This window comes from Falco rusticolus, chromosome 12, assembly GCF_015220075.1.
Source record: "Falco rusticolus isolate bFalRus1 chromosome 12, bFalRus1.pri, whole genome shotgun sequence".
In the NCBI taxonomy this organism is placed as follows: Eukaryota; Metazoa; Chordata; class Aves; order Falconiformes; family Falconidae; genus Falco; species Falco rusticolus.
Window position 1 is genome coordinate 18,701,412 of NC_051198.1, and position 12,081 is coordinate 18,713,492.

Genomic DNA, 12,081 nt, shown 5'->3' on the forward strand with positions numbered 1-12,081 from the left:
GGAGCCGCTGTGGGGCGCGGGGCTGCTGGGGCCGTTTCGGTCGGTCGGGGAGAGCGTGTGGCGATCGCACGGCGGCGGGGCGCGGCGGCGCCTTCCTGTGAGGCGTTATGGCGGGCTCCGGGGCTGTGGCGCCGGTTGCCCGGGGGGTGGCCGCCGCCGCCCCGCCGGTGTGCCCCCAGCCCCGCCGGTGTGCCCCCAGCCCCGCCGGTGTGCCCGCTGTTGCCGTGCCGGCTACCTGATCCTGAAAGAAAATAAAAGGAGTTACGCTTTCCTGACCGCTATCAGCTGGCACTAGATAATAGGTCGGGGGATCTTTTCAATGTATATAAATGCGTGGAGGGAGGGTACAAAGATGGAGCGAGGTGCTTTTCAGTGGTGCCCAGTGCCAGGCCGTGGGCACGGACTGAAACACAGAAGGGTCCCTCAGGGCATCAGGAAGCATCCAGATGTGGTGTGAGGCTGCTGGAGCACCGGCACAGGTTGTCCAGTAAGGCTGGGGAGTCTCCATCCTTAGAAACATTTGAAAGCCACCTGAACATGGTGCTGGGTAATGGCCCCAGGTGGCCCTGCTTGAGCAGGGGGTAGGACCAGGTGCTCCCCAGAGGTCCTTTCCATCCTCAGCTGTTCAGTGGTAACAAGCTTGTAAGCCAGTGAAACAGTAAAACGGAGCAACAGAAGTTTTGTGGTGTTATTCCCCTACTTCTGCATGATATTTTTGAACTGTGATCCAGGGGCATGCCACAGACTACATAACGAGTGCAGTAAAAACACTGGTGAGACAGTTTGTCATTCATTCAGCAAATCCTGTTTTCTATTACTTTTGTTGCATAAAGTCTGTATGAATTTTGGACAAAATGCTTGAAATAGTTGTAATAGATCTTGGAAAAATAATTTGCACAGATAATACAATAAAAATTACGTCAGGAAGTGAAAAGACCATTATCACAGGAAGTGTTTGTAATTACACTTTTAAAATAATGTGACCTGTAATTTTAAAAAATGTTTGTGGGGTTTTTTTTAGCAGGTATCTATCAGTTAAAATGGTTTTAAAGAAGAAGAAAGAAGTTCAGGTAGATGCATTCCTTCTTGATCATCAGAAGCTTGAAAAACTTCAGAGTAAGTGAGGTATTTTTTCCTGAGTTTACGCGGAATTTTTTTTCCTAGTAGTAGAATGCGTTTGAGTATTGAAAACTTCAGTTTCAAAACTGAAATTGATTTGTTTTGGTGGGGTTTGTTTATTGTTATGTTTTACTTGGTCAGTTTTGTTTTGTAAATTTTAGGTATGTTTGCTTTTTTTAGGTTTGTTTTTAGTTTTTAATGACAATGACTTCTTACCTTGGCAAAGTTAAAAAGAATCCTCTAGAACACTCTTTCTTTGGTTGGAAAGCTCTTTGCTTTTTTTATCATTGGTGTGAAGTTGGTAGAACGGCCTACTTGTCATCCCACTTGCAGGCCTGTAATTCAGTGCTGCCTGAAGTACGAGCTTTAATATGTAGGATAACACCAAATTTCAAAGAATCACAGAATGGTTGAGGTTGGAAGGGATCTCTGGAGGTCATCTTGAGAGTATTTTCCCAGCCTTTGTATTTTCTGTAGTTAACTTGATTTAAAGATACTGTTCAAATGCTGTTTTATTTTGTGGTGTGTTTTTTTTGTTTCTTTGATGAGAGAATCTTCCATTGATCTTTTCTTCAAATAAAAACAAACCCAAACCCAAGTAAATCAAGATTTGTACTCTGAAGTTGCTATGAGGTGCTCCTTGCCTTTTCGCAGTGGTGACACTTGGAGTGCTGCATCTGTTTCCAGGCTCCTCAGTACAAGAGAGGTATGGACATACTAGAGACAGTCCAGTGAAGGGACACTAAGATAATGAAGGGCCTGGAACATCCCTCCTGTGCAGAAAGACTGAGAGAGCTGGGACTCTTCAGCCTGCAGAAGAGAAGGCTCATGAGGGTCCTGGTGTGTTCCGATGTGTAAAATATATCTGAAGGGAGAGCATAAAAAAGGCTTTTTCCTGTGTTGAACAGTGATGGGACAGCAAGCATGAGCGCAAACTGAAACACAGGAGGTTCCCTCTGAGCATCAGGAAACACTTCTTTAATGTGAGGGTGACTGAGCACAGGCACAGGTTTCCCAGGGAATCTGGGGAGTCGTTATCCGTGGAGGTATTCAGAAGCCATCTGGCCGTTGTCCCGGGCAGCCTGCTCCAGGAGACCTGGCTTTGAACGGTGTGGTTGGACCAGGTAACCTCTGGAGGTTCCTTCCAACTTCAACCATACTGTGATTTTGTGAAACTGGTCTTCATACCAGATGAGGCCTACTGTATGTTACAGTGAAACTTGTATTTATCTTTTCTTTTTGTTAGAAAAAAAATTGGTGTTAAAGTGTTGTGGCTTAAGAGAATGTAGCGCCAGTAGGTTTACTGGAACAGGAAAAAAGCCCAAGAATTAAGCAGTGATTTCTTACTATAAATTATGTGGTGTTTATAATGCTTACTGTAGTTCCTTTCTAAATAGAGACTTTTTTTCTAAATGTAGGGTTTTCAAAGGCTGAAGAGCAAAACCTGGCATCTCTGCTTCTGCACTGCGCACAGTTGAGCAATGGCATCCAGCAGATCCAGTGTATTAAACAAGTAAGACTTCACCATTATTGGTGTGGTTCTTGGTAACTGATAGTGTGTCATGTGCATTGGTAATGGGAAACAACAATTCTGAAATAAACTTTGTAATATTTTTAACATTCCTGGGAACCGGTGAAAAGCAGTTGTTACTGCTGTATGTGCATGAGGTAGAAATGTAGTTCTAGTATGTAAATTATCAAGGGCTACAGTTACTGAAAATGGTGGAAGGCAAGTGATACCAAGTTTCCTATTTTGTATGTATGTATCTTTGGTATTAGAGGTGTTCTTGGAACCTTGTTCAATACCTGAAGCTCAACAGGGTATGGTAAAGAGGGGGCAGTTTTGCACCATATACTTGGATAACAGGAAATTCTGCCTCTGTTAATGATCAGGGTATATCCTGGGGTTTTGTTGATCATATGTTCTGTTTATAGATTATACCATTGATGAAGAAGATGGATCCAAACTCTGCATGTGATCCCATGGTTAAAACTTGTTTGGATATTTTGGGAGAGACGTATTTTTCACTGAGTATAAAGAATCCCTTGAAAAAAGTGTTAGCAAGGTAAAAAATTGAATAGTAAACCTTTATTTTTGTAAAAATGCTCTCCTTACCTAGGAGTCAGTAATTTATCATGCACTACAAATTGCTGTAGTTTAATTACTGAAAATCTGTGGTACTAATATGTGAATATGTATTGTTTTCCTTTCTTATATCATTGGATAAATAACTGCAAAGTGAAGTACTACTTTCATTACTGGAAAGACAACATAGTGTGTAATTAGCACTTCGAATTTTAAAATACCATATTAGAGTAGATATTTTAAAAGAAATATCTCAACTTTGACAGTGTCAAGAGAAGGTTGTTCAGAGGAATCGTAACTAAACTGTGGTTTCATGTGCCTGTTTTTATGGCAATTAAATTTTTTGTTGTAAAATTACTGTATTTCTTCAGTATATTTATTACAGACTTACCATTTTTAAGAGCCAGTGCTTAGCTTGTTTCATTTCTATGTCTGAAAACATTTTTTGCCGCTGAGAGGTGCAGGGTTTCTGTACTGTATTTGGTCACATGCCGGAGTTTTATACCCCTTTGACACGTTTTGTAGCTGCAAAATTGGAACATGTGTGTTTATTTTAAAACAGAATTACGTTTTCATGCAGGAGGAAACATCTATCTATTATTGGAGTTTTAGGTGACATTGACTTTGGGCAAGTGGATATTTAACTCCTCAGCATGAGCTAACTGATTATGCTGTTTCGTACTGTTGCAGTTTGCTAAACGGTCTTCCTGAACAGTTTATGACATTAGCTGTACAAAGCTTTGTATGCTGCCTTAGGGAAGAACTGAAAACCACAGACATATATCTGTACAGAAAAGTACTGGACAACCTTGCTTCCTGTATGGAGGACTTCAGCTTAGGTATGATATTGAATATATTGTTTTCTGTTTTATCTTGCTCAGCATTGGTTTGCATCTTGGTACTGCACCTAGTAGTAATGCTTACACTTTATCTATGTAAAATGGAATATATTGGCTAGTATTCAGTAGTTAAAATGTATTTTCTTTCTTTTAGGTAGAGCAAGTATTAAGAACCTGTTTGAAGAAGGTAAAGCTATATTTGTACTAAAATAAGTTTCACTGTAGGTTATTGGGGGGAGGGTTGTGTGTGAAGAAGTAGCATGAGGTAGGCATAAAGATCTATCAGTTCTGATTTCCTCCTGTTGGTTTTTGATAGCTAACCTCACATGGTGGTGCTTTGTCAAAGGCTTTCCCTTGATTTGTACCAACAGTTTGCAGGGGTCAGTCTTGCTTTATTGAGCAGTCCTAGATATAAACCTGAAAAGTACCAGTGAATGATTCATAAAGGGCTGGGGGAGTTGATGCCACTTTAAGTGAAGTATTCTCTGTCTTGCGCCTCGTGATGGAGTTGAATGTGGTAACAGTGAGCTGTTAACAGCCAGTCTTGACTATAGCAAGCCCAGGCCTGCTGCGCCAAAAATTTTGTTTGCCAATAATTTGGCAGTAGTCTGATCTGCTGGTAATATGGCATAACTTGATATCCTGTGCCCTCAGCATGCAGATAATGTTCACAGCTTCCTGTGGACCTGTTATTGCTGCTTTGCCTTTAGCTCTTGATAATTTCAGCTTTTCATTGAAGAAAATGGATTAGGATTAGGCCAACTGGGTTGGAAACTCTTGTTTTGTACCAGGTTGTTGCAAGCCAGCTGGAGATTTTGCTTTAGCGTTACTTCTTTGGGTTTGCACTGAAATGTCAGCTTAATTTGTTTATGAGGTAGAAGAAACACCACTACATTGATAGCTGTTCGTTGTGTCTGGGTGTGAGGTGTATGTGTGATTGCTTTGCTGGAACTTTTCCTGTTTTATTTCTCGTTTAAATAAATTCTTACCATAATTGTTTTCACTAGTTCTTCAGTTTCTGGTGAAGTCACTGCTTGACATACAGGAAGAAAACAGGCAAGTGAACTCAATATAAGCTCTTTTTTTATCTGTTTTTATTTCACTCTTGCAAGATAGTCTGGTATGGTTTGGAATATTTGGTAGCCATACATTGACGAAAGAGGGGAATGTCATTTTACAATAATACCCGCTTTTTAAAAAAGCGGCTGATGAGTTTTCTGTTTGGTTTTTTTTTTTTTTTTTTTTTTGTGGCAATACAATGATATAAAATAAGAGAGAAAAGGAAGAAAATTAAAAGTCGTGACATTTAAGGCACTGATGCTGTGTTAGAGCTACTACTCTTAAGGGAGGCATTTGAGTTGTGGTTTTGGTATCTGAATCATGACTGAACCCTGTAAGTAATAGGTACACTTATTAAAATCCAGGTAGAGTAATACTCTACCACTTTGTGTGAGTGTTTAATTCAGTATTGATATTCCTTTTAGTCTGTCACAGCAATCATCATTTAATATCTTGATATTTTCAAGCATTGCATAAAGTGAAGCCTTTTCACTGTGGTCTTTCATTGTATACCCAGAGGATAAGGGTGCTTAATGGAGTGTTTTGTACATTAAAAGTTTGCATGTTGTCTGTCTTCATGTTATAAGAAAGTTAAATCATAGAAACATACTTTGCATGTGCAGGAACTCCTTGAAAAATGACAAAGGAGCAGCACTGTGTTCAATTGTTCTTTTTGGAAAGCTGCTGGAGAAGTTCAGCTCTGCTCAGACAGGATCAAATGAGTGAAAGTTTATCACAGGAACCTGCAGAAACTGTAGTAGAATTGTCATTATGTTTGTTAACTTCATTTTAAAACACTGCCCTTGAATCTACTTCTTGTTTTCCTGTAGTTGTGTATCTGGTTAACTCAGTAAACCAGTTTTTACCATTAATTCTATCTGAAGTTGGCAGAGTGTAGTTTTCTGGGGATGGGAAGAATGGTTTTCATTTCCTTTTTGTGTGCGTGACCTTTTTTTTTTTTTTTTCCTTCCACAGAAAGAATCATGGAAATCGTATTGTTCAGACTCAGTTGATGCATGATTTACTGGTAGCCATTAAAGTTTCAATGATGCTTGTACAGAAATTACAAGAAAATATCCAGGGCAGTCTTTGGAAACACCATGAGTCTTTTGTTTGGCAAAGCATGTGTAGCTTACTGAAAAGCTCCACAGACTTCCTAATGGATGGTAAGTTTAGTAACATTCAAACCTAAATATTTTTATTAAACCAGTCTTGTTGGTTTTGTAGTAAACAAAGCCTGTACTTATAAAAACTTGATTTAGCTTGAATGAAAATTGAACTGCTAAGATTAATGGGACTGGGAGCAGTAGTAGGTCTTTCAGCGAGCTGTAATCTATAGATAGTAATTTTGGAGTGTACAGTTTAACTTGTCCTACTACAAAAAAATCAAGGTAATATTACTAATAATTTAGAACTAACAGAAATACTTTTGAGACTGACTGAATGTCTGTGCCTACCAAAAATTTTGTATCTCTATGAATTATGCTGTCAGAACCATTTATTGGTGCACTATAACTAATAGTTTACTAGTGTTTACAGATTTTTTTGTACAGTAGAATTTTATATAAACGTCAGTAAGTTCTGCCACAGTCCTCCTTGTCTTACTGGACAGTTTATATTTTCTGTGTGTTTAAAGGTATTAATAGATTCCTATTACACTAGAGTACAAATTCATTAATACTTGCTATTCAGATGGACACTACAGATTTGTGATTATACAAGTCCAGACGGTCTAGAAGAATTCAATACCGTCTTTATAATTTTGATACACAGCTGTAGCACTCGATGTTTGCTGCACTCTAATGTAAAATATCTTTTTTTGCCGTGTAGCAACTCTCCTGCAAACTGTTCAGACTACCTCAGGACTGGCTGTTATTCTCTTTACTAAAGCTATGTATGAGCCAGTTGAAGGATTGCCTTCCTTGGTAAGTGTATTTCTTCGCTAAAGACTGAAATTTCATAGTGTCGTTAATCAGTGCTACCAGTGTTGTTCAGGGGCTTTGCTGATGTGGATAGCAGGGCTTGCCAAACTTTGTATCAGTCTTTTGCTGGAGTGTAAATCCTTTATTCTGTCCTTGCCATGTGACGTAATAAGGTTAGGGTTTTGAATTTGAGAAAAACAGTGTACAAGAAGTCTCATCATATCTTCTAAGATTCTCAGTTATGCACAAAATTGCTTTTCTCCTGTGCTAAGATACTTCTAATGGGTGTTATTTTGCTGTTGCAGGTCAGTGATTTGCTCCTTGGGTCAGTGAAACACACGGACGTGCCAGCGTGGTTTGTGAGTAACTGTGGGACTCTGTGTATGGAAGAACTCCCCGACTCAGTCCTTCTCTTTCTCTGCCATGGTGCACTGGCTATGCTGGAGTGGAAGAATGGCAGCATGGGTGAAAATGGAGAGAAACTGTTACTAGATATTGCATCAGTCTTGTTGTCTTTGAGTTCAGAGTAAGCCTGTGTTTCAATTTATATTGTTTCATGTTTGGGCGCGGGGGCTGATTTTTTCACTTGTATTTTTGCATGGCTCATACGGTCCTGGTGGAATATCTCTGAAGTTTTCTGTGTAATGATACCAGTTTCTGCCACAGATTGTGTCATCTTTTTAATATATTCAGAATAACTCTGTAAGTTTGAAAATACGTCTTGATGTTGCATAGATAGTTCTAAGTTACAATTTTCTCTTGTATGCTAAAATGAAATCTTGTTTTTCCAATGTAAGTGGGTTTAGTTTACCAACTACTTGATGGTAAGGTGTGGCAGAATCAGTTGTTATATAGACAGATAAAGCTTAGTTTCAGGATATCACTTCCTATACTTTTAAAAGTACAGAAGAAAACAAAGTGTGCCAATGAGTGGAATGCTTGAAGTAAGATGAGTTTAAAATTTATTTTTCTTTTGCAAGCATTGACTGCTTGCGTCTAATGGACCACCAGTGCTATTGGATAGGAGATAAAAATGTGTATTCAGTTCAACCTTTGTTCCTGCCTTGGAGGTCAGTTTTGTGATTTTGTTTTTGCAATTAAGGTACTCAGTTTTTGTGTTTTTATATGCCAATGAAAAGGTTTTCCTTATATTTTCAAGAAGCATGCAATAACATAATGCAGCTCAAATATTAGCATGTGGATATTAATTTTAATTTTTGTTTTTAAAATAGTAAGTGGAGGGGATTATCAGGTTTCTTTTATCCATATTTAGGGGTTTTAGTGGTGACCACTTAACAGCTTGTCAGGTAACAAAGCATACACGTCACAACATCCAATTCATCACCTCCTTTTTGTGTTAGTTCCTTTTACCTGTTTTAGTGCGAGTTAAAGTAATGTGATGAGTAATTATTTTGAAACTAAAAGAAATATTTTTTGAAAACATTGGCAAATACAAGTAACAAACTTTTTTGTTTGGTTTTTTATTTTAAAGGTTAAAAGAATCCAGTATGGCAGCATCTTTGTCTAGAATCCTTGCTATTTGGACTAATTCAGCACTGGCCGCCCTCATTTCGGGTTCCCCAAATCTAAAAATCAAACTTAATGGGAACTCTGACTTAATTGGGAAGCTGCTGGAATACATTTATACACACTGGGAACACCCTCTGGATGCTGTTAGACACCAAACCAAACTGATATTCAAGAATCTTCTTCAGATACACCGAACCACCATTACTGGATCCAATGAAAAATCAGACCCATTCTTTGCAAGGCTGGTAAAGCGTTTGCTAAGCTTGGAATGGCACGTAAAAGGGAAATACGGTTGTCTTGGCTGTCTAGTAGAGTGTGTGGGCACTGAAAATATACTACAATTGGACAGAACAATTCCAGTACAAATCTTGGATGTGATGAGTGATCAGTCTCTTGCACCCTATGCTAGTGATCTGTTGGAAACCATGTTTACAAATCACAAAGCCCATTTTACTTTGAGTTTTCAAGAAAGCACCTGGATTGACCAGTGGCATGACATCTGGGTTTCTCCTCTTCTAGTAATACTGTGTGAAGGGAACCATGACCAAACTACTTATATTATAGATTACTATTTACCAAAACTGCTCAAATGTAACCCTGACAGTCTGGGCTACATGATTAGAATTCTTCAGGCTTCTGCAGATGCTAATCTAGGTAAGAAAATAAATCTTATATACGTAATTATGATTTTTTTAAAAAAATATATCTCAGAAATGTGAATTCTGAATTGTTACTGTTATTGAAAGTAACTCTTTTGTAGTTTTTGATATAACTTAGTCTAATTCTGAAATAAGGCCTTGTCAGACCTCACAGGGTTTCTGTATGACCAAGACAAAGCATTTTGGGAACCAAGTGATTTAGAGTTTGTTTAATCTATGACAGACACTGTCTTTTGGTGTTTATAGGGTAAAAAAAATAAAAGGGATAGGGGACATGTGTTGGAAGTATTGGGGGTTTCTAACAAGCATTGCAATTAGTACATTGTGTTAATCAACCTGTAATTATTACTGGCTTTCATTTTTGTCAGGCTCTTGCAGTGCTAGAGGAGCTCTTGGAGCATTAATGGCATGCCTAAGAACAGCCAGGGCTCACGGACACCTGGAACTTTCGAATATCATGAGCAATGGTCTTATATCCACTGAATGTATAAAACAGGGTCTAGTTCATCAGCACAATCAGGTAAAAGGACAACTTTTTTTTGTGTCTTTAAATTAGAAGAATTGCTTAGATCCTAAATACTGTCACATTGTTTTAAAACAAAAATATCGTCATAGGTGCTTGTAACTCTTATGGTTAACATCTAAATATCTTTCAGGTTTGCATTGATGCTTTAGGTTTACTTTGTGAAACCCATCGTAGCACGGAAATTGTGTCTATGGAAGAAATGCAACTAATTCAGTTTTTCATGATGTACAACTTGAACAGCCAGTCTCCTTCAGTAAGGCAACAGATATGCTCTTTACTGAGGAAGGTAATTTCAAGCTATAAATAATGTGTTATGTACCTATTATGTTAGTTCTATAGAATTTAATAACACAGTAGATTTTTTTTTTTAAGTTGCTCATCTGAAAGAGTAGAAGCTCTAAGACCAGGACTATGTCATATGTATTATTAACTGAATGGTGATAAGTCATTGCAAGCAAGGATGTCTTAAACAAAAATTTAAGCGATAGGCACAGTAACTTGATCATGAATGATAGGGAGCGTTACTTATCCTGTCAGCGTTTGCATACTTTACCAAGAGCAAAGCAGCGTGCCATAGAGTAAGCAATGAACATTGTGGTGCCATTGTTGTAGGCTGAGTGTAGTTATGTTGACTTGCCAGCCCTCAGGCAAATTCAGTCACTTGATCAGCCTCAGCAACCTGACTTGGAAGGCAAGGTAGAGGAAGATTAAGGGAACAGCAAGACATGTGGCTCTGCTGTTACAGTCTGCAGGGACTGAGTGTGGAAGTTGCTGAAGTCACATGTAGGTCACGGTAAAAGGATATGGATGAAATGAGGAAACCATGTATGTATAAAGAATGTTTTTGGAAGATGTTAATGGCAAAAGAAAGCAGTGTGAAAGAGAAAATAGTTCATTTGACATGGGAGAAAAATGAGAGAATAGACTTGGTGGAAACAAGAGAAGTCCATCTCTTTCCATTCTTGCCTGGTGCAGACTGAGGAATATGAGATGGGAAAATTGTGTTAGAGGGAGTAATAAAAAAGGAAAATAATACTAGTAGGTCATAAAAGGGGTGGGGGAAGCACTCCTGAGCCGAGTCAAACTCCCTTGTAAGAGATACTGAAGCTTCTTTTACAGAGGAATGTATATTCCACAGAAAATGGGGAGGTGGGAGAAGAAGAGTGAGCATGAATTTGAGAAAGATGGAAGAAGGTGTTGGGACCTACAGAGGAAGGAGGAAAAAAGCTGGTCACAAGAGAGATGGGGAGCAAACAAAACTTGGCTTTGGAGTGGAGAGAGAAGGATCTGTTCTGTGTTAGACTATGCATACTTCTTAAAAATTACAAGCAATATGATCTGGAAAATAAGCTGAAAATCCCCCTTTCCCTTATTTAACTGTCAGTGATACTTGCCTTACCTATGTTTTGCTTTTGTTATAAAAGTTATTTTGTAGGATACAGGAAAGTTCCCAGGTGCTTTATAAATTGGAGCAAAATAAAACCAAGGAAGAATTACTTGAAAACTCAACTAAAAGGCATCCTTTGGGGATTTTGCAGCAGTACAAAGTAAGTTAGACTGCTAGAGATACAGATGTAAGAGGTGGATAACATTTCTGAAAGGTCATTGTTCTTGAGCACTTCTGGGGGAGTTAGGCTGTGTCTGTTAGGAAATAGTGCAGTGCAGGAGGAAGAAACCTGTAAAGCGAAAAAGTGCTGAGGACCTTGTTCACTCTGTATGCACTTACACAAGTTGATTTTGACTGGTAAATGTGCTGTTAGATCATGAACTGTGTGCCCATTAATATTTAGAGGATATCTTTAGGGTTAGTTTTTTCTGAAAGCAAAAAAGGTTATTTTCTGAGGGATTGCTTCGTGATGTGGACTGAAAGAGCAGTAAGTGGGGATGACTGGAGATGTACCCCCAATCCAAACAAAAATTTTCAGGTAAATGTGCTGTCAGCTGCTGGCAGTTTACTAGCAAATTTTAAATGATGTGCATTACTTGGGCTTGAAATAGATATCTGTTGAGCTTCAGCCTTTGTCTAGCTCTCCAGAATGATCAGTGAGAGAATGAATGACAGCTTCAGCACGAAGACTTCAGTATGAAGGCTTTTTTATCTTTGTCCTTTTTCCTATTTGAAGCCTCATGTAATCAGTTTCTTTGTGTTAAACTGTTTCTTGTCTTGAGTTCTGCTTTTCTTGTTCAACTAATTTTCAAGGTTTTGATACAAGGGCCATCTTTTTGTGGGAGTGGAGAAGGGAAAGTTGTTTTTTGGTTTTTTTTAAGAAAAAAAGATTGTCCAACCTTCACAGTACTCCAAGAAACAAGAAATTTGTCAGTACTATAAATGTAGGCCTTC

At 38.6% G+C, this 12,081-nt stretch overlaps 1 protein-coding gene across 4 annotated transcripts in view; it reads left to right on the forward strand.

The window, feature by feature from the left end:
- The window catches only part of THADA (THADA armadillo repeat containing), a 162,342-nt gene that overhangs the window by 229 nt on the left and 150,032 nt on the right, over nucleotides 1–12,081 (forward strand). For 3 of the 4 annotated variants that reach the window (XR_005106923.1, XM_037405051.1, XM_037405054.1), the window contains exons 2-14: nucleotides 1,022–1,116; nucleotides 2,538–2,632; nucleotides 3,055–3,185; nucleotides 3,896–4,044; nucleotides 4,199–4,231; nucleotides 5,052–5,100; nucleotides 6,079–6,269; nucleotides 6,934–7,028; nucleotides 7,331–7,551; nucleotides 8,518–9,209; nucleotides 9,583–9,734; nucleotides 9,871–10,026; nucleotides 11,165–11,287. Coding sequence is in view for 3 of the 4 variants with exons in the window: in XM_037405051.1 (XP_037260948.1) it covers nucleotides 1,041–1,116; nucleotides 2,538–2,632; nucleotides 3,055–3,185; nucleotides 3,896–4,044; nucleotides 4,199–4,231; nucleotides 5,052–5,100; nucleotides 6,079–6,269; nucleotides 6,934–7,028; nucleotides 7,331–7,551; nucleotides 8,518–9,209; nucleotides 9,583–9,734; nucleotides 9,871–10,026; nucleotides 11,165–11,287 (2,163 nt within the window). In the remaining variant the exon portion in view is untranslated. The remainder of the gene's footprint in view (nucleotides 1–1,021; nucleotides 1,117–2,537; nucleotides 2,633–3,054; nucleotides 3,186–3,895; nucleotides 4,045–4,198; nucleotides 4,232–5,051; nucleotides 5,101–6,078; nucleotides 6,270–6,933; nucleotides 7,029–7,330; nucleotides 7,552–8,517; nucleotides 9,210–9,582; nucleotides 9,735–9,870; nucleotides 10,027–11,164; nucleotides 11,288–12,081) is intronic. The other variant, XM_037405053.1, reaches the window with a different exon arrangement.